Consider the following 23,324-nt stretch of genomic DNA (forward strand, 5'->3'; position numbering starts at 1 on the left):
TCTGATCTAACTTGTTTCTGTTCAGGGAGTGGCAGGAATCAATGCCCGTGTGAGATGTGGAGGAAGGCTGCAGAGAAGCTGGTAGAATATGCACTAAAGTTATTCTAAAGTGTGCATTTACCCTGCCAACAAAATCTTTTAACCTATTCAGAGGCCACTATAATTCAGAAATTACTAGGGAGGGTTAATACACCATAGTCTGTCTGGGCCCTGAGTGGAGGAATGTCAATCTATTGTTATACCTGCTCTCTCATATAGCTGGAAAACAGTGCTCCAAACACTTAATAAAGACTTACACAGTAGCAGAAGAAAGCTGCAAGTTTTGTTTCTGAATCAATTTAAATAATATAAGTGACTGAGTGGTTAAACATAAGGACTGAATCCAGTCTATTGTTTAGTTATCTTTACCTTGTCAAAAGCAGGGTAGACAGCCCGAATTTCTGTCAGCCATCCATATGGCATGTGTCCAACTGGGTATGTAGCAGTAAGGATAGCCACTGCCTGAAAAATGCACAAGATCCATTATTAGATTTTAAGTGTAAAAAAAGTTCCCCTTACATTTCATTTTCCCCTATTAGCTGAGAAAGGTCCTGTGCTTTTCTGTGCTCTTCTAGAAATACAAAATCAAACTGTCAGGGTAGGAAGAAGAACATTTTTTTCTTAAGAAGTAGTTCCATATTAAAGTTAATGACATAAACATGAGAGCTTGTTTACTAACAATTAGTGATTAATTAAATTAGTACTAGTGCTAAATTAGTTACTTAAATGTTTTTGGCATTTATCTTTCTAAGCAGTAAATGTCGGAGGTCAGTTATACAGTCCATAGAGCAATGATGTTGAACCTGTGATGTAATAACTCTTTTATAGTATGAGATGCTGGAGAATGCAGGGAATTGTAGTGCTGTAGTAGCTGAATGTGTATTTATTAGCAAAATACATTTTCTCTTTCCATAATTCAACTTAATAAATACAAAATTCCTTAACTCTCTTAATTATTCATATTTTGCACATTCCAAAGGTGGCCATATATAGGGAGATCCGCTCGTTTGGTGATGTTGCCAAATGAGCGGATCTATCCCTGATATGCCCACATTGAGGTGATGCAGGCAATACGGGCGGTCAGATTGCGGGACCGCAAAAACAAACAGATGCGCCCGCGATCCAACGGGATTTTTTACCCTGCCCTATCAACATATGGCCGATTTTCGGCCAGATATCGATCGGTGACACCCGTTGGATGGCTCCACACATGGGCCAATAAGCTGCCGACTCGGTCTGTCGGCAGCTTTTATCGGCCCGTGTATGGGGACCTTTAGGCTAGTTGGCCCAAAACCTAATACATTTAAAGCTGGATAAGCACCACAGGTTTATTGAGCCAATTTTACACCAATTTAGAGTAAACATTGCATGTCATGCCTTGATTACAATCTCTTCTCCTAAATGCACTGGAAACCCCCGTCCTGTTTCATGGGAGCACAGACACTGCACATGAGCAATTACATTAACTTAATGGACATTGATCAATGGAGTCGCTCTTTCAAACTGCAGGAACATGAGAAAATTTTGCACAAAGAATGGTTTCTACAGTAACACTTGGTTTAAAAGCAACATATACGTCCATATTTAATTTGTTATGTATACCCAAGCTTTCCAGAACAGTAAAGTAAAGCAGTTCCTTTGTATTAGCCATTAACTACAGCACATACTATATTATCCATGGTGGATTAATAAGGTACAAATAAGCAGTTGAATGGAGATGAGATTTCTATCCAGTGTTACAGTACAGTTACAGTAAAGTAAGTCATCCCTTTGCCATTGACCAAATTTACTTTGAACACTGACTCTTTTCTCCATTCATTTATGCAATAGTTTGCTATTTCATCATATGCACCAATATAGGTCTTATTTCATACAGTATATGTATAGTATGAATTATAACTAACCCTCATAGATCAGAAATAGAATATCAAAATAAAATAACTATGGGAATTGTCAGTGTCTATCTAGTACACCTAAATATTTGACCTTATTAAATACTTAAAACTCATGAAAGTAATTAAATACAGGTATGGGACCTGTTATCCTGAATGCTTGGGACCTGGGGCTTTTATGGATAACATATCTTTCCATAATTTAGATCTTCATACATAAATATACTAGAAAATCATGTAAGCAATAAATAAACTCAATTGACTGGTTCTGCTTCCAATAAGGATTGATTATATCTTAGTTTGGATGATGTACACGGTACTGTTTTATTATTAGAGAGAGAAAAAATAATAAACAGGACATAATTGAATTAGAGAGGGTACAAAGAAGGGCAACTAAGCTGGTAAAAGGTATGGAAAATCTTAGCTACGAGGAAAGACTGGACAAGTTGTGGTTGATCAGGCTGGAGAAGAGGCACTTGAGGGGTGATATGATAACTATGTATAAATATATAAGGGGATCATATAATAATCTCTCTAATGCTTTATGTACCAGTAGGTCTTTCCAGCTGAAGAGAGGTCACACATTCCAATTAGAAGAAAGGGGGTTCTGGCTAAATATTTGGAAGGGTTTTTTTATAGTGAGAGCTGTGAAGATGTGGAATTCTCTCCCTGAATCAGTTGTACTGGCTGATACATTACATAGATTTAAGAAAGGGTTAGATGTTTTTTTTAGCAAGGTAGGGAATACAGGGTTATGAAAGATAGGTTGTAGTACAAATTGGAGAGGTTACAAATGTTTTTTTCTCATTCCTCTGGATTAGCAGTTAGGCAGGTTATATATAGACAAAGGTTGAACTTGATGGACGTCTTTTTTTTTTTTTTTTTTTTTTTTTTCAACATAACTTACTATGTTACTATGTAATTTTTACAAATTTGGATTATTTGGATAAAATGTAATCTATGGGAGATGGCCTCTCCGTAATTCGAAGCCTTCCGGATAACAGATCTCATCCTGTACTTAAATATAATTCATAAAATACATAATTCATACATCATTGTGGCCATTCTTAATTTTACTATAGTCAAGCCATTTATTCTTCAGCAACTTGTAAATAACTCACCCCAATTAGATAAAGCTTGGTGCTTTATAATTATAATCATTCTCAGTGATTTCTAATATTCTTGCATGTTAACAGTGCTATATGGTTCCCTATATGAATACCATATTTCTGTAACAATATCCAGTAAATCTAGTTTTACATGCCTGAGCCAACACTGCATTTTTCTTAGCAAACTTACTAAGAAGCATGATTATAAATAATTGCTCCCACTGAACAAAGTGCGAGTAATGGATATGCAGGTGGGCACACGTGGGCCATCCACCCACTACCTCTAACATGCACCTCTGGCACCTTGGGTGAAATTAAACAGGCATGCTGGGAAAATGTTGCATTATGGGCTACAACATAGGCAATTACTGTACTTTGTATTTAGTAATAAACTGTATATTATTTACATCACTTACTGCTATCATAATGAGAGAGCACACCTAATTAAGACTAATGGACTTATCAGTCAGCTTATTCAATGTTTAATACTAGATTTATCCAAATAATTCTAGTTTATCCAAATCTCTTAATATACACTTTAGTTTTCACACGTCTGTAACCATTTTTCTAGATAGGTAGGTATGGGGGAGGATTAAAAAGGCAGTAGAAAAAATCTTTTTCATATAGTATAACTACCATACAGAAGACTACACAGGCTGGGCCAGGGGGAAAGGGGGGGGGGCTTCAGGCATTCAAAGGGTCTTTTGTTAGAGCTCCCAACTACACCCAGATTACAAAATATTTTTAGTTAGGACCCAGCTTCTGAATGTCACATCACTGCTTTTCAACACATTATTTGTCAGAAAACAGGTGAGGGTATTGCAACACTCCAACACCACTACACTATCCAACACTCAAGGTTAGAGAAGTATGAGAAAAATGTGTAATATGATATCGTTAGTACAATGTCCCATGCATTGCTCAAAGGGAATTGTTATGTTTTGGGTAGCCTAGGATGAGTCGAGTATAACAGTGCTTTATTAGCAGGCTCTCATGCAGCCATGATACAACAGTAACTTTCACTTTCACTTTTAAGCTGTCAGGAAGTATGCACAGTATAAATCTGAGCACAGTGACATCTACAGGCCATTTGTATAAACACCACAGGAATTATATCTGTAAGTGCAATATAAATAGCAGAAACAGAATAAATGCAATTCTAGAATTAATGCTGGGCAATAAGGAGCAATACAGGGCTCAGATGACCTACCTCTGTGGCTGCAGTACTGCCCCCCAGGTCACGAGAGACAAAGAGGTTTACGATGGGCCTGCTGATTCGCTGAGTAGCCAATATTAATGCTAAAGGCCACCAAAAACTCAGCATCTTTTTTATTGTAGCATCTCCCTGCAGAATGAAAAGTACACACATTTTTGCAAACAATGAAACAGCTGGTTCATTCCGTTTCTGGTTTACAAGTCACATACCTTTAAATAAAATTTCCTCCTATCAAATAGAATGACACAATATACTACACAAGTTTTATTTTTAAGAAGGTACCTGTGCATTGATTTACAAAAAGATAATGTATCCACAAAAAAGTAGGGGGTGATTTATCAAGTTTGAATTTGAATTTTTGCCACAATGCGAATTGTTTATCACAAAAACTCACAAATTCGAATTATATTTTCAAAAACTCGAATGAATGTATTTATTAAAGGTGAACCTGTCACCCAAAAAAAATGTTTCAAATCCTATTTTATCATGTTAGTCAAGCAAAATGAACTTTAATTACACCATATAAATTATTTGAATCTTGTTTCATTCTGTCTGGGAATTCATAATTATAGCTACAGGGTTAAAAATATTTAAAATGTGCATTGTATTACTAGGATCTTTTTCATTGTAAACTATTGATATCTGACATGTGTAATATACTATATGGTTCTTAATGGCACTGACCTGTTATTTATGTGAAATGAATGTTTTCTACAGTTTTGCAAGGAATTGTTTGATAAATATGTTTAAAGTATGGGCATACGGAAAGGAGACCCAAATGATCTTATATGTAATGTTGCTTTAACATCAGAATGTGATGTGGCAACATGTCATTGGTTTTAAGCTTTGAGGGAGGGATCTCCATGGGTTTAAATTTTGGAGCCAACTAGCATTACTAGTGCCTATGATTAAAGTGGACCTGTCATCCAGACACAAAAATCTGTATAATAAAAGTCCTTTTCAAATTAAACATGAAATCCAATTTCTATTTTTTATTAAAACATTCATAGCTGCTGTAAGCTCATTTAAAAATCTCAGCTGTCAATCAAATATTGTCTGCCCCTCCTCTATGCCAGTGCCATAGAGGCGGGACAGACAATTACTTTCACTTTCCATTCAGCACTTCCTAGATGTCACTGCTCTCCCCACATTCCCCCTGTTCTCTTTACCGTTTAATTGTGTAGCCAGGGCAAGGAAATGGACATCAGGTCCCCCATTCTGGTGCACAAACAAGATTCTGAGATGATGGAAGGCTTGTCTTAATAAAACTGTCCACAAAATGGCTGCTTCCTGCTTGCTATAATTATGAATCGCCAGACTGAAGTAAACAAGATTCAAATAATTTATATAGTCTAATTTAAGTTCATTTTGTTTGACTAATGTGATAAAATAGGATTTGGAATTTTTTTTTTGGGTGACGGGTCCCCTTTAAGTACCAGTGGGTAGAAATGCATAGGGCGGAGCATCAATGGGTCAGTATGCTTACTTTTTTACAGAATGAAATATTTTTGGAGTATAATTTTTGTAACTGATATTTGGGCCCTTTTGGACTGGGGGCTGTATTCCAAAAAACTTTGGCCCTTAGGACTGGCCTTTTATACGCAGCAGTTGGGTGTTATTAGTACTAGGCGTTTTTAAGCCTATAAACACAAAACATTTGAGACATTCAAGTTTTTTTTCATGATTGTATTTGTGTATATATATTCGGATTTTTTTTTATAAATAAGCAAACATTCCAGTTTTTTAAATTGTGAATTTATTTGAAGTAGAAAAAAACTCACAAATTGAATTTTTGATAAATAAGCCCATTAATGTTATGGGGCTGGGGTCACCTGGATGTAAAAAAAATGAACTACAAAAAAATTTTTCTATTTGTTGTTTCTTCTATTCTATTTGTGATTTAATTCATTGATACACAGTAAGACTGGGCTTTAGGCACACCTTAGTCTATGACTATTCTGGATAAAAGGATCCATACCTGTTGTAGTGAAACACAAAAAAGGCATAACCATTAACTTCTTTCTGGTTGGATGCCAGTTAGTAACCTTATTGGACAACTCCTCTGATTGATATCTTATTTTATTCTTATGGACAAGCTGAAACTGAGCATTTCATTATCACATGGGCACATGCTCAAACAAGAACAAATGCTTTATAGTTATAATGATTATTGTGCAAATATTTTCCCCTTCTAAGGCTACATATGGAGCATTGTTTTTTGTCACTGCAGCTGATACTTGTTCCTGAGGGGTTTTCAACAAGCACATATGTTCTTGCCTCTGCCATGACACCACTTTAAGCAAGTCTTGCATGAAATCTAAAAAGTAGGTTTAAACAGAATAGAAGAGTTGCTGCTTTTTTCTTCCATTCTGGCATAATTTTAAGTAACAATGACATTTTCCGATATTCCTGTAATAATGCATTATCCTCTACAGGGCCACTGGGATCAGAGAGAGAGAGAGAGAAGATAGATAGATAGATAGATAGATAGATAGATAGATAGATAGATAGATAATATAGTTGGGCAGTAAAATGAGCTTTCATACTTACTCCAATTTCTGGCCCACTACTCTCAGGAATCTTATCATGTATGTTCTTATAGTAACCTAAGCACAAGGTGGTGCAGCGTACAAGGGCTCCAATGTACAAAGATAAGATTGGGATAAGAAGCGGCTCCCTGCATTCCAGGTGACTGTGGAGCAAAATAGCTACAAACACAACCTAAGGATCAGGAAAAGAAACATTTTTTTAAAATATTTCAGTGAAACAGTTTAGATTCATGGTTCTGATTTGTGGCTTTCTTATAGATTTTTTAGATTATATAAGAATGTTAAAGGTTTTTTTTTTTTAATAAATTATGGATCCCGTGAATAAAGCACCTTCTTTGCATTGTAATAGATTCATATATCATAACATAGTAATAAAACAGTCAGACATTTACCAGGCAATGTTATATTTAAAGAATTAAAGTGATTTACTGTATGTGTCTGGGTTTCTTAAGAACTCTTCACAAGAGCAGATAATGTAATTATATATATCTAAATAATCCTCTGAAAAGCATTTTCTCCATTAAAATGTTGGTTACATGTTGTTTGTATTTTTTTTAACTGCAAGAGCCATTGAATTCACTTATTCAGACATTTTTTACATGGCAAGTATGCTTCTATACTGCATTAGTACATTAACTGCAACAAAACAATATTTAGGCTAATGTTACAAGGTACATTCTTCATAGCTCACTAAGTTCTACAGAACAAAGAACGGAGTGAGGATTTTGACAAGTGGCAAACCCCGACCACTGTATCTCTCCCAGTAATATCATAAGTCATCCTGACCTGCCTTGAAGGTTCTGCAACTCAAAAACAAACAACTCAAAATGACATCAGCTGTGTGACTTATATTCTGAGTCACAGCAGTCAATGACTAGAAGGCTTTTCAGAGCTTTAGTACTGATAGCTCAAATGTTAAATCTCCCAGCGCTTTGACTTTGTGTACATTTATTGGATAAATGTATCCTAACAAAACAACATTTCAGAAGGCATGCCTGTTTAAACAATAACTGCAAGTTAAATCAAAGTTAATAGGGCAAAATATTTCAAATTAATCAAAATTAATCAAAATTAATCACTTCAGGAGAAGATCAAGCTTCACTAGGCTACATCTATTGAATATCTCATAGTCTTCCCACAGTTTCTCAAGTTCTTTATTTTATAAAACTCCGAATATTTCTAACTATTTTGTTAAAACCTCTCCAAACTAAATCCCGCTGACTTTTTTTTACCGAATTTATTTTCACGAAAAAATCTGGTGCAAAAAAAAAAGTGAATTTTTCAATTGTATCCACTGGAAATAAAGGTATACAAGTATAGAATTATGAAAGGAGCTTTACAGTTTGTAGAAAGGTATACTGTGACAATGCCTATTCAATAACAAACTGCAAAATATAGATATCCCACAGGCTTTCTCTTATTGTTACTTGTTAAAGGAAAACTATACCCCCCAAACAATGTAGGTCTCTATTAAAAGATACTGAGTAAAACAGCTCATGTGTAAAACCCTGCTTCATGTAAATGAACCATTATTATAATAATATACTTTTTTAGTAGTATGTGCCATTGGGTAATCATAAATAGAAAATTGCCATTTTAAAAAATAAGGGCCGCCCCCTGAGATCGTAAGATTCACTGTGCACACATACAAACCACATGTAAGGTCACATGAGCCAATTAACAGACAGAGTTCTGCCTTTTGCTTCCTCACTTCTTCCTGTTACAGTTAGAGTTGTAGTATTTCTGGTCAGGTGATCTCTGAGGCAGCACAGATAGAGTCACGAAATGGTGGCTCAAGGCAAGAGATGTAAAAGGGCAATATTTATGTAAATATATATTCCAGTTTGGTAAGATTCTTAAATATGTCATTCAATTTGATATAAACTATCTGTTGCTTAAGTATTCATTTTGGGGGTATAGTTTTCCTTTAAGATCAGGGTGCCAGGTGGCAGCTCTACAAGCAAGTCAGAAACAAGTATTATAATGTAGGCCAAAAAATGCACAGCAGTGATACACCTTCTACCTGTTGGAGAAATTTATTAAGCAAAACCTGTCACCTCTACCAAAAATGCCGCAGCGATAGCTGCAATTCTGCTTAATATATGAAAAGGAAATATACTACACTTACTTTAATCAGATCATTCAATAAGAAATATTAGGTAAAATATAAAAAATCACAAATATTTATTTCCATCTATATATGCAACCTGAATTGGAGATCAGTAAAACATAACAGGGAAAGCAATTCTACTTTTATGCTGAATAAAGTAACATAAACAAGGTACAGCAGCCTTAGTGACCATGAACATATGGCACAAATTCTCTGCGGATACATTTTATATTAAGATCTGTTGGTATATTACCGTATATACTCGTGTATAAGCCGACCCGCGTATAAGCCGAGGTACCTAATTTTACCAAAAAAACCTGGGATAACGTATTGACTCGTGTATAAGCCTAATCACACACACACACACATACCGTACTATACACACAAACTCCCCACACATATACTATATATAGCTGCAACACAAATATATTGAATCCAGAAGGGCCAAGCACCTTGAATGTAGTACGGTACATGTGATTTGAACAATATTTATGTACATAAACGGACACTAGCCTGCAAGTGAGTGAGGATTGGGCCTGCAAGTGAGGGAGGATCGGGCCTGCAAGTGAGGAAGAGGATCGGGCCTGCAAGTGAGGGAGGATCGGGCCTGCAAGTGAGGAAGAGGATCGGGCCTGCAAGTGAGGGAGGATCGGGCCTGCAAGTGAGGGAGGATCGGGCCTGCAAGTGAGGGACTGCTACCACCGCACTCCTTTAAGCCGTTCCCTGTCCCCAGTCGCAGGAGCTGTGAGCCTGCTCTTACCTGGGTTTGATCCAGGCAGCGCTCCAGGCGATCCAGGCGGTGCTGTGTTCATAGGCCCTGGCAGCGGGGAACGCAGGAACCAGCGGGTCAGTAAAGGTGGGGGTCGGGTATTTTCCGTCCATCCTCCCGGGTAATTGCAGGCTTAAAGGAGCCTGCAATTTCTCGCCTCCTGCCAGCCCCTCACATCGTCTCAGGGAGGCGGCGGCAGTATTGGTGGTGACGCGGGCGGAGGGAGGGACGCTTACCTCACTCCGTGGGATCATGGAAGTGCATGCTGAGCATCAAGCTGCTCCCAGCATGCATCACTCACGGCGGCGCCTCCTCCCCTCTGGTAGTTCTGCAAATTTACCGGTAAGGCAGCGGTCTTCAAAATACCGGTACATCATCTACCAGAGGGGTTTTTTTTTATACTGACTCGCGTATAAGCCGAGGTAGATTTTTTCAGCACATTTTGGGTGCTGAAAATCTCGGCTTATACGCGAGTATATACGGTAATTACACAGGCAGTGTGTTATTATAAAGTCCCTGTTTGAGCTGTAAATATAGTTACATAGTTAATTTGGGTTGAAAACGACAAAATAAACTAGGATTAAACACATCCTTTCCACAGAGTTTTGGTATCTTTAAATTAAATATTAAAACTTTGTGCAAATCTTCGACAACTAGCAGGGCACTGCCAATACAGTCCGAACACTTAATAAGAATGCATTCATTGGAAAACTGTTATTTCTAAGCAATGTTTTCTGATCTGTTTTATTTACTGAAATGTTTTATGGCTTTAGTAATTAAAATGTCTATATCATACTAAAAGTGAATTTAAACAGTGAACTACCCCCTTAAGTGTTTCATACTGTAGTATTGCTTTCGAAAACAGCCCCATTACTATTCCATAGATGAGCCATCAAAGCATAACTAGATAGTTAATTAGATAGGTAATTCAGGTACCTATACTAAGCTAACTGTAGATCCTAAGATCAGGGTATTCCACAACCTCAGTGCCCTCACCATGACAGAACCCACACCCTGGATGAGTACTGTAGTGGATGCCCTTCCACTGAATACTGTAGCTGTCCTCATATGGGTATGTGCAGAATGAACAAGTATCCCAGAGCCACAACACCTAAGAACTTATAATGCTTTTTTGTTGCCTAAAAATCCTATATCCATAATGAATATGTTATCCATATGGAGTATTTAACCTGTTAAATGGCTGTTTCACCTACAAGTTAAGTTTTACACTTGACAAACGTGGTGAGGCCCACCATGTGCACACATTACTGAGTATGCATCAAACAAATATTACTCACAAATAATTGCTTTAGCACTAAATCCAGAATTCAGTTTTGGAATCTGGCATTTTTCGGTACAATTTAGCCAAACTTAAGTGCCTGGTCGAACCCAAACTGAATCTTTAAAATCACATGACTTTTTGTCACAAGAACAAGGAAATTACATTCTTTTAACCCTGTGCACAAAATGTGCTAGCCCTAATTCGGTACCATGCTGAAACCTTCATGAAAGATTTAGGATTCGTCCGAATCCTAAAATAGTGGATTTGGTGCTTCCCTAGCTTTTTATACATCTACTTCTAACATACACTATGGACTCTCTGGTACCAGCGAAGGAGGAAACTTGTATAGAAAATGTTTATTGTAAAACTCTATTCTTCCAAAGCAAAAACTTCAGAAGAATGACATATTGAACAGACATACACTGATGCTGCAGCAAATTTCGTGCTTTGCAAGGACCTCTATACTCTTCATTCTCCAAGTTTGCTACCCATGCACTTTTATACATGTTTTTTTCCTATTAAGCCATGACACAAGGAGAAATAAATGCTGGGCGTGAGGCGAGTAAGAATGAAACTTTATTTATTGTAAAATTAAGCATTAGCTGTACTTTAATATCTATACTTACTTGTGCTATGACATCAGAAATGGAAGCACAACCCACTAAAAAGCTGTATTTGTGTTTTAACAAAATTCCGGCATGCGTCCAAGCCTATAAAAGAACAGAGCAAATCCAAATAAATGAATTTAAAAGAATATCAGGTGGAACAAAGCTTGGTCTAATAATATAATGCATAATGAAAGATCAAATAATTAACATTGTAAAAGTTAACTTCTATTGTAGAATCAGATTGAATGTAAATGTTACCTACATTCCAGACAAACTTTTAATTTCATACTTGCTTCTCTCTTGTTTTAACAAGACACAGGTACAGTTAAAAAAAAAATGCTGTTCCAGTTTTGCCACATTGTGAGCCAATGATCCCTAAATCCCAAACCCGGATGGTTTAATTATGTGTTTCAGGGGCATTTCACAAACCTGACTGACTTGTGCATTACTGCTAAACTTAAAGGACTTCCTTTAGTTAAACAAAAACTGTAGGGCAAAGCATGGCTATTGAGTTGGTACATACATCCTTCATCTCTGACTCCTCAGTTTATGGTACTGCCAACTCCTGTTTTGTAAAGGAACAGTAACACCAAAAAATGAAAGTGTATCAAAGAAATGAAAATATAATGTACTGTTGTTCCGCACTACTGTGTTTGCTTCAGAGAGACTACTTTAGTTTGTATAAATAAGCTGCTGTGTAGCCATGGGGGCAGCTGTTCAAGCTGGAAAAAAGGCACAGCTTACATAGCGGATAGCAGGTAAAACACCATTGTACTGGTCAGGGATTATATGTTATGTTCTATGTAACCTGTGCATTTTTTTATTTTGTCCAGCTTGAATGGCAGCCCACCCCATGGCTACATAGCATCTTATTTACTGTATATACAGTAGAACCATGTTAAGTTTTTCAGGGGACCAGAAATGGTGTAAAATCAGGGAAATGTATTATGAATAATATATAGGTGGGACCACAAAACAACAATGTAAAATGAGGAAAAACTTAAAATCAGGGGATGTAAAATTGAGGTTTCACTGTAAACTATAGTAGTGTTTCTGAAGCAAACACACCAGTTTTACCATTGCATGCTAACAGTATATGTTAATTACTTTAAAACACTTTTTTAGTGTAACTGTTTCTTTGTTATACTAATGCATTTTCCGTGTTGATTGAAAGAAGTACACCAATCACTGCCAAATCTCAAAAATATAAACCACATCCTTTGGTAATTCTAAAACAAAATCAAAGTTAAACTTGTTTTCTCATATCTTCCTTCATAGAAGATCTGATCTGATTATTTTAAGTGCTTGTATTTAAAATGATTAAGGGATACTGTCAAAAAAAATTCAAAATGAATCAGGCAATAGTTCTGCTCCAGCAGAATTCTGCACTGAAATCCATTTCTCAAAAGAGCAAACAGATTTTTTTATATTCAATTTTGAAATCTGACATGGGGCTAGACATTTTGTCAATTTCCCAGCTGCCCCTGGTCATGTGACTTGTGCCTGCACTTTAGGAGAGAAATGCTTTCTGGCAGGCTGCTGTTTTTCCTTCTCAATGTAACTGAATGTGTCTCAGTGGGACATGGGTTTTTACTATTGAGTGTTGTTCTTAGATCTACCAGGCAGCTGTTATCTTGTGTTAGGGAGTTGCTATCTGGTTACCTTCCCATTGTTTTTTTGTTTGGCTGCTGGGGGGAAAAGGAAGGGGGTGATATAACTCCAACTTGCAGTACAGCAGTGAAGAGTGATTGAAGTTTATCAGAGCACAAGTCACATGACTTGGGGCAGCTGGGAAATTGACAATATGTCTAGCCCCAGGTCAGATTTCAAAATTGAATATAAAAAAATCTGTTTGCTCTTTTGAGAAATGGATTTCAGTGCAGAATTCTGCTGGAGCAGCACTATTAACTGATTCATTTTGAAAAAATGTTTTTTCCCCATGACAGTATCCCTTTAGGAGTCTGAGTCTGTACATTTTTGGCAACTGTGACTCCTGATATCCTCCAACTCCACAGCTCTGGGGCAAAGTATTGATCAGAGTAAGAGTACATACACAACAGTTTTTGACTAATTCACAGTGCTGACTGCCATTTATAAATCCTGAGTTTGGCATTTGTTTGAAGCAGTACCAGGCCAAATATAACTGGCAGCCAAGGCAAGCTCAGCACCCTCGATCCCTCCTGTGATGGGGGGCTGTAATGAGAGGAAGGAACTACTATCCAATGCTGAGGAGCGCTTGTTACCGACATGCAACCAGCCAATGGCAGCTAGAGACACAAAGAGTCAAACTATGGGTAGGTAGGTGTATGTGTCTCACACCTTTCCCTTGTTGCGCTCTATGCACATGCATCTGTTGCCCTGGTCTAAAGATGCCTGCTTGACAAAAACACCATCAAAAAATGTAATTACTTTAATTCTGATAGCAGTGCTTAATACAAAAACCTTATGATAACAAAGCAACTGCTACTAATTGATGGTAAAATCATTTAAAATTTTTCACAGAGATTTACTGATGTGATTAAAAATGATGCTCTTCTTAAAATGACTCATTGCTTCACCATGAACAGGTAGTCGACAATTAGTTCTGCTGGTTTCTGAATCTTACCATGGCATCCATGAAGGGGAACGCTGCAAGATAAAGGAAGGCCTTCCTTGTCTTACCTCCCACAGACTCATCCACATGGTGCAGCTTATTTATAATATAATAGCCCAGGTCACTGTATGCTGTGAAAAAAAAACATTAAAATTGGGTGAAAAAAATATAAAATGTAAAAACTTTCATACATAGCAGTGAAAAGTCTTATTTATTCTCTGTGAGTAAACACTGCTCAATAATATCTAGACAAAGTAGACAATGAGCTATGTGCTGATGTAATAGTCAAAGGTGGTGCAATATACAGCTGACAGTGCACAATTTGACAAATGCATTCACAGGAACGGCATTTCATGCTTTGCTGAGTTTGGATATTATACAGGCTGCGAGCATTACTTAATAACATATCTTGTGTTTTTTTTACCTCACTGCATACATACTGCATTTCTATTTCAAGCACAAATGAATCGAAAATATATATATATTTGAGTCCCTTAGATTTATATGAGGTGTATGACATGGATCCGCAGGTTAGTATTAATAAGTTACACTATATACATCAATATTGAAGTTACACAGGTTATATTACATATAGACCATGCAATGTCAGTGTTCTTCCAGCTAACCAGTTCAGTTCTGAGACAAGATAAGAAACTTAAAACTTAACTTTTAATAATAGTTGTTAATAAAAAGGTATAACAGTATACACACTGCCAGCAGTACCAAACCAAAAGGTGCACTCTTCCTAAAGCTTGGAAGCAGTGTGGGACAGTGAGCAATTACTACCTATCTACGTTGGGAACGAGTCCACCTATGCTGCCCGTCCTATTGGTTTCGCTGAAGATTTGGCTTCTTCAGGGGCATAAGTGCCGGGCACATGTCTTCTCAGTCATTAATTGCATGAGCGAATACTGAAGGATGGCATGGCAAGGGTATTTAATGACAGAGAAGACACGCAGACTGTACTTATGCCCCTGAAGAAGCCGAATAGCATAGGGCGGGCAGCATAGGTGGATGGTGGGGGACCAGCTCCCACACGTTCCCCACGTAGATAGGTAGAAACTGTGGTGGGGGATTGATTGGAAGGGAGGATATTGGGGTAGACTTCCTGGAAACTGCATTGAGCAGTAGCGGACTCCGTTTAAATTATTCAGCAACAAGTGCTTACCCCCACTACTCCACCTGATGCCTATGGTTTTTTAATTACTTGTGTTTTAGGGACACGATCCCACACTGCTTCCAAGCTTTAGGAAGAGTGCACCAATTGGTTTGGTACTGCTGGCAGCGTGTATACTGTTATACCTTTTTATTAACAACTATTATTAAAAGTTATGTTTTAAGTTTCTCATCTTGTCTCAGATCTGAACTGGTTAGCTGAAAGAACACTGGAATTGAATGGTCCATATGTAATGTAACCGGTGTCACTTCAATATTGATGTATAACGCACAAATGAATCCCAGAAATACCATACCTATGAGTGTGTGAAACACAGCGGCTATAATGCCGGCCACCACCATGCAGAGCACGGCCTTCATGCGGTCCCGCTTACTGTTCACGAAAACAAGGCCAACATTCTTGAAATCACTCATGGGACCAGTGAAGAACTTCATAAGTGAATATGCCAGCCCATAGCTAGCCAGCATTTCTATGGCATCCTCCTTTACGGCAGCAATCCCCCGATTTAATGCCTGTGAGGGAAGAAAAAACAGGCACTTTTGAACTAGATGGATAGCATTCACATATTGAAAAAAATATTTTTGTCATATTATGTGACATTGCTGACCCATGAAAAGACTGTGACATCCTGCACCCTGTTTATTCATTTGTTAGTGTGTGTAGGGAAGGGTGATTCATAGTTTTTCACATTTTGGCACGTGTTGTAGCACTAAGCAAGAAAATAATGTACGCTTTTTGAAGAATATTTTCAGTTTAATGCATGCTTTTCTGGTACCTTTCAATCTCAGTTTATATTTTGCCATATTCAGCCACCAGACATATACTGAATGTTCCTTAAAAGGGTTGTTCACCTTTGAGATGACTTTTAGTATGCTGTCTAGTGTGATATTCTGAGATAATTTGCAATTGGTTTTCATTTTTTATTATTTGTGGTTTTTGAGTTATTAACTTTTTATTCAGCAGCTTGTCAATTTGCATTTTAATCAAACTGGTTGCTAGGATCCAAATTACCCTAGCAACCATGCACTGATTTGAATAAGAGACTGGAATATTAATAGGGGAGGGTCTGAATAGAAAGATGAGCAATAAAAAGTAGCAATAACAATACATTTGTAGCCTTACAGAGCATTTGTTTTTTAGAGGGGGTCAGTGACACCCATTTGAAAGCTGGAAAGAGTCAGAAGAAAAAGGCAAATAATGATAAAAGTATTAAAAATAAATAATGAAGACCAATTGAAAAGTTGCTTAGAATTGGCCTTTCTATATTATATTAAAAGTTACCTTAAAGGTGAACCACCCCTTTAAAATGCAAATAACTGGAAATTGTACCAAGTGGTCCAGCATAATCTAGCACTTAAATAAAAGTTGTGATCAAATGGGGCTGCAGTTTCCATAGGTGTTGCAGTGTTTTCCACTGGGTTTAGCTGCACTGCTTAACTGCAAGTCTTAATTGGTCCCAGTGAGAATTACTGTTCTCTTGTGGGGAGAAAAAATAGATTGTCTGACTGGATTATGTTTCCATCTCTAAAGCTAAAGACCCTTAAATGGGTGGTTCACCTTCAAACAACTACTTGTTTTCAGATAGATTAGCAGAAATAACGACTTTTTCCAATTACTTTCTGTTTTCTATTGTCACCGTTTTTCTAATATTTAAGTTGTAAAGTGTCAATTTTCACCTTCTAAAGCAGCTCTGGGGGGGTCATCGACCCTGTAAACTGTTTTAAATGAATACATTTAGTTGATACATTTCTTATCTTTGTCTCTGCTGAGCAGAATCCCTGAGTTTCATTACAGGCAGGGGTTAGACTTGATACGATAGTTGCTAATACTCCAGATATGCTGCTGAGAAATGTATCTAACTAAATCTTGCAAAATTGTAACAGTTCAGACTCTGCACGGAATTACTGAGCTGCCAGACTCAAACACCAGAGATACGAACATTCAACTTTAAACTTAAGATTTTGGAAAAACAGTAAAAAATAAATAATGGAAAGTAATTAAAAAAAGTCTTTATTTCTGGAGAACAATCTGAAAACAACTGAACTGAAAAAAGTTTTTGGAAGGTAAACAACCCCTTTAATGCTCAGTGGGACCATCATGTCATGCAGCCATTTCCTATGGAATCACTGGTACACACTGCATGGCAACCACAATACTGGGAACTTACACAACCACTCCCACCATAGTCTAATGTCAATTGCTTTTGTGTTATACAAAAAATGTACAGACTCCTGAGTTCAAGACAAGGTACTAGCACTCTGGTACTATTATTATTTATGCTACAACAACAAACCAAAAGAAAGTAAATGTGTTGTGATATTGTATTTCAGCTACAATTAGAGCTCATACAGGTGACCCCTTTTTTCTGTAATCCCCTGCATTCAGATTAAAGGAGAAGGGAAGGCTCGATGTACTTTGGGGTGCCAAAAGTTAGGCACCCCCAAGTGATTGTATATACTTATCTCACACCCCAGGCCAATGTTCCTATGAGCAGAAAACTGCTTCCAGTGAGCAATCGGCTTCCTTCTTCTTTCTTTGCGTGTGTGCGCATGTGGAGTTACATGAAAAGCCAAACTTTAACGAAGAAGTCAGCTATTTCGTTCTACTACGCATGTGTCTGCCCTGGGATATATTAGGAAAGAAGAAGGAAGCCGTTTGCTCCATGGTGGTCACTAGAAGAACCCCCGGACAGGTGCAGTTTTCTCCTGATAGGAGCAGTAGCACGGGTGTGAGCTCAGTATATATAATCAATTGGGGTGCCTAACTTTTGGCACCCTCAAGTTCATTGAGCCTTTCCTTCTCCTTTAAATTCGTTTCACTGCAGGGGAGCGCAGGAAGGAATGCTGCATATCAAACGGGTCCCATACTGACACAGGCACCTATAAGCAGAAAATGCAAGTGAAACGCAACATGTGGTTTTCCATCTGTGTTCAGGGAAAAGTGCTTATCTGTGTGAGCCTTTAGAGGTGCACGCTGGAAAGCTCACATCAATATCCACTGACAACAATGCCTAGATTAGGTTAGGTTACCCAACATCAAGTTTGAAATTACTAACACTTATGAAGTTACTATGATGCTTTGTGAGCTGTCACTGAACAGTCACAGAAATCCCCTGTGACCACCTATAGCTTAAAGTGGTAGTATTGCTATTGATGGCAATGGTACCATAACAAGACATTTTATAGTATTTTCAAGGTAATACAATGTATTCCCTAAAGTATCAAAACACATTGCATTATATACACACACAGATACTGATCAGTGAAGGGAAGTTCCACTACTTGCTGAGGAAACTTGATGGTTAATAACTTTTTCATTCGTAAGATCTATTTTGACAGTTTTAAAGGCTTGTAATAAATGCCTCTATAAAAGTAGCTGTAAATGTATTACTGATCTCTACTGCAAATATGCTGAGAAAGAATGTGATGTACCCTTGTACTTTATTGTGCATAGTAAAACAAAGAGAAGATGATGCACACTGATTTCTTTTAAACAATTCCTGGCTGCGTTGCAATACTTGAAATTCTATAAAACTAGTTGATTGTCACATTCAGCAGATGAATTTGCACACTGATTATTACTGATGTTAATGAGAGGTGTATGGTTTGGAGAGCAGCTTCCAACACAGCTCATTTGTTCCTTGGAAACCCTTCTGCCTTCTCTGATTTCTCCTGCTGATAAAGAAGCACACAGCACTGACAGACTGGAGCACGGCCATCAGCCAATTTTAGTCAGTGCTGCTTTCAGTGTGTCCATTCCAAATTATACAAAAAGAGGAATCAATAACCATTTGATATGTTTTCCTGTCCAGTCAAATGTACATGGCATACAGTGAGGGTTACATGAGACAGTGTAAGCAGACAAAATGGCTGCAGGTTTCAGTTCAGTGCTTCTCCAGCAAACAGTATAAATGGAGGTCACGCTGATCTCTTTTGCACCTTGTACAGTAATTAAGTCCTTGGACAATGCTTCCAAAATCACTTTCAGTTCAAAAGCAGCAGCAGCAAAATTTAGGAATGTGCCTTCTGTTGCAGCACATTTGGTCCAGGCTGTTCAGGTTAGACCTTTTGCACTTCAAAGAGAACACATTGTCCAGTGTTATTTATTATGTGAGGGAACTGGTAAAGGGTCGTTTGCAAGTCACTGTGTAACAGTGGGTCATAACAAGGTTGAGTTCACTTAAATATTAAAAAAAATTACATACCACAGTTTTGCATATTATTACTAGATTATCATGCTGTAGTATTTATTACAGCACAAGGGAATGTATGGGTACTCTTTTGGTAGTATGTTTATGCAGACTGCTGATGCATGTGTAGGGGTCTGGTAAATTAACCACCCCTAATAATATTGGCAGGCAAATCCCCAGTGGTATAGACGCCTAAATGGGTCCTAACAGGGGACCTATTTCATTATTCTGCCTTAAGCTATGCCCCTGGGTGTTCACAATAGTGACCAGTAGATGGCACTGTGCTAAAGTATAAAACCCTTGGTAGCCATGCACTCAGGGTCTATCTTGTGCTGCCTCTAGCCTGAGCAGACAGGCAGAGCTTGAGTGGAACCTAGACAGGTTGGGTCTAGTAAGGATAGGATACTCACCTTAATAGGTCACTCTAGGAGTGACAGATAGACAGGCTATTTAGCTGAGCAGCTTGAGGCTCCTCTTTCAGTTTGTGAGAGGGATTATGATCCTGGGTACTAATTGCCCAGAAGTAGGGACTAAGTGTACAGACCTAGGGATGTGAGTTTCCCCTTAGATTCCACTTTGGGAAAAGGCTGAAAGCTGGGTGTACCCTGAGATGCTGTTGTGTACATTGCCCCCATCTCTGTGGGGGACAGCTACTGACCAAAGGTGCTGTACATGCCTATCCACTGTTGATCTGCTTGCTCTTTATGTACACTCCATTGAGGATTGTTCTTGTTCAATTAATATGTTCATTGGTTGAGTTATAAGAACCACTGGTGCCCAATTATTGCACCCTGTCAGTTATACTACACCCAGCCTTCACACCATTTGCGAGGGCTTACTCCCTAAGAATTAAGGTCTCATCCGGAGCACAGTATTGGGAGTGGAGCTCATAGTTCGAGAACTGTGCACTCAGTTTACTACAGCGCTACAAATGCTACTGTATGTCATGTCTTATGTCACGTCTTATAGAAATACATATTATATATAAAAACTTTCAAGCAGGACTCTAGGTCAGTTATTTAAATACTGTAAAAGTCAGATATATAAATTCTGTATATACTGTACATAAAAACTACAACAGCTAATTATCACAAATTCGGTGTGCTTGATGGCAATTGATAGAATACATTTTAGATGGCATGACTTATCAGCAATGTGGTTACCACACAATGTCTTTTTATATGTAAACAAAAGTGCTATTTACTGGAAAAAAAAACATTTACAGCCACAGAATGATCTTTTTTGGTTTTCCAAAGCACATTTTATTTTTACCCCAATAAAGTTAATTTTGAAAAAGAAAATCATATGTTTTAATGCCAACTGTACTATAGTCATTTATTTGTTTAAGGCCTTCCATGAGTTTAAAAATATCCAGTGACTTTGCCCTGCCATAAACATCTTAAGACGCTTAACACCCACAGCTCACTAGGTGGTTTATAGCAGCACAAAAGAATTTGTATAAAACCGTTCCCATAAGGATAATATATGCAACAGAATCCTCCAAACAGAATACTATTTTCTGGTTTGTGGACTTCTAATGGGTTAATTTATGTTTCTTAATCACAAGTCATTGTTTAAAATATCTAATGACTGGCCATGGAATTACTACTTAACGATAGGAAAAACATGGGAAATGCAAGAGGAAGTTTGTATTATTTTGCCATACAATACACAGCAAAACAAAACATCATATAATATTGCACTATACTCTCTTAATATCAAGATGAGAAGAGAAATGTGCTGTGTGTGAGAATGTGAGAAATGAGGGAAATTTGAGTTAAATGAAAGGGAATTTAAGTGGAAGTGAGCAGAAGTTCAGTTAGAACACATACCAGGACTCCACAAGTCAAATAGGAGTCCTATGGCAATGAAGTTAAAACTTAATTTTTAACACTAACATGAATTAAAATGTATAATTATGTTAGAACACCAAGGTGTATAATGAAAGTATAGAGTATAGAGTAAATGGCAACCTTAATCAGACAGTGAAACTCCTCACAACTATGTATACAGCAGTAGTAGCCATATCTTTGGTGTATGGATAAAAAACAACATTTAGTTATTCTATCTCCATCAAAGTGAATCCTAGAAGCAAGGTAAATGTGTAAATTAGGACAAAAGTGGACAAAACTGTAAATCCTAGCTTCAGGCTCTCAAATGGGAGTTATAGTAGCACATATTATGCAAAACTGGCTTTTATAAAATCACCATTACACTGCAGGCAAGGGTAGGGGGAGGGGGAGTTCTGACATTATAATGTATAATGTTACACAATACTCAATTGCACCCCAGTGTGCTTATCACCCACCCAATACCTAACAAACTAAGGCCATACAGTGTGAGCAGCCGAGTTTCCATTGCCCAGAAAGTCAAAAGAATTTTAGGGCACAAATTATTATTATGAACGACTCAATACCATGTCTTATTATAGAATAAGGCAGTTGCTCTGATCAAAGTAGTATACCAAAATGCACCAATCAAAAAGGTTTAAGGGCTGTAATCATACAAGTTGTAAATCAGGCTTACCACAAAGCAAATCTAACAGGGAAAGAAGTCCTGACTGTGTAAACGACTACCCAATTGCACCCCAGTATGCTTATCATCAGGGCCTGAGTTCAACCCGAAGTGTCCTTGGCCGCTTGTAGGTCCTGCCCCCCACTTGCACCCTGCTGCTGTAGGTTACCAATCGCCAGTACTGTAACCTCACATAAAAAGAAATCTAGAGCAAAGGCCAGACTAAAAGAAATATTGTCCATGCAAAAATGAACCTACCAGAAAATACATAGAACTCAAATAATAACACAGGTATGGAATCCACTATCCAGAAACCCATTATCCAGAAAGCTCCGAATTACAGAAAGTTCGTCTCCCATAGACTCCATAATTATCAACCAATCTAAATTTCAAAAACAATTTACTTTTTCTCTGTAATAATAAAACAGTACCTTGTACCGGATCCAAACTAACATTTTATTAATCCTTAATGTTTACATGATTTTATAGAAGACACGGTATGAAGATCCAAACTATGGATACTGAAGAAGCTGTTCGGATGAGTAGTGAAACATCTTCAATGATTACTCAGCAAGTCTAGTTGTTTTATAATTACCTATACTAGATATACCAGGCATTTCCAAAGTGCGGCCCGGGGGCGAATTGCGGCCGATTTTCAAATTTACACCGGCCCTCAGCCTCCTTCATGAAATTAATAATAATGAGGCCCCCAGCACAGTGTGATCAGGAATTGCGTAGCCGTAGCAGTAATATTTGGGCACATTAGTGAAATGATCTGCCACTTGGTCTACACTGCTGCCTGTGTGCTGAAGGTGTTAGCAATAGACACGTACTGGCACGTAGATGTATCGCATACTTCTTTAGGGCTGAAGGTGTCAATAGACGTACTGACGTGCCAGTACAGTAAACTAAAGATGTATGGCGGCACTGCGTTCCAGTACGTGTCTATTGTTAACACCTTCAGCACACAGGCAGCAGTATAGACCAAGTGGCAGATCATTTCACTAATGTACCCAAATATTACTGCTACAGTTACTCGATTTCTGTAATTTAATGTTAACGGTTGAAAGAATTGCGGGCTGAATGGTCGGCCCCCACACATTTTCACCTCACCAAATCTGGCCCTCGTTGCCAAAAGTTTGGGCCCCAGATATATACCATGACCTGGATGAATGAAAATCTTCACAGTCATACGGAAAGATCTGTTACCTGGAAAACTCAAGGTCCCGAGCATTCTGGATAACAGGTCCCATACCTTTACTCTTAATTGATATAGT

General features: G+C 37.8%; 1 protein-coding gene across 1 annotated transcript in view; it reads right to left on the reverse strand.

Annotated features, from left to right (window-relative positions):
* The window catches only part of ankh.S (ANKH inorganic pyrophosphate transport regulator S homeolog), an 83,367-nt gene that overhangs the window by 15,498 nt on the left and 44,545 nt on the right, over positions 1-23,324 (reverse strand). The window contains 6 exon segments of the mRNA NM_001090455.1: positions 409-501; positions 4,251-4,385; positions 6,807-6,977; positions 11,593-11,676; positions 14,180-14,298; positions 15,640-15,856. Coding sequence (NP_001083924.1) covers positions 409-501; positions 4,251-4,385; positions 6,807-6,977; positions 11,593-11,676; positions 14,180-14,298; positions 15,640-15,856 — 819 coding nt within the window.

The sequence above is a fragment of the Xenopus laevis genome, chromosome 6S (genome assembly GCF_017654675.1).
Source record: "Xenopus laevis strain J_2021 chromosome 6S, Xenopus_laevis_v10.1, whole genome shotgun sequence".
Taxonomy (NCBI): domain Eukaryota; kingdom Metazoa; phylum Chordata; class Amphibia; order Anura; family Pipidae; genus Xenopus; species Xenopus laevis.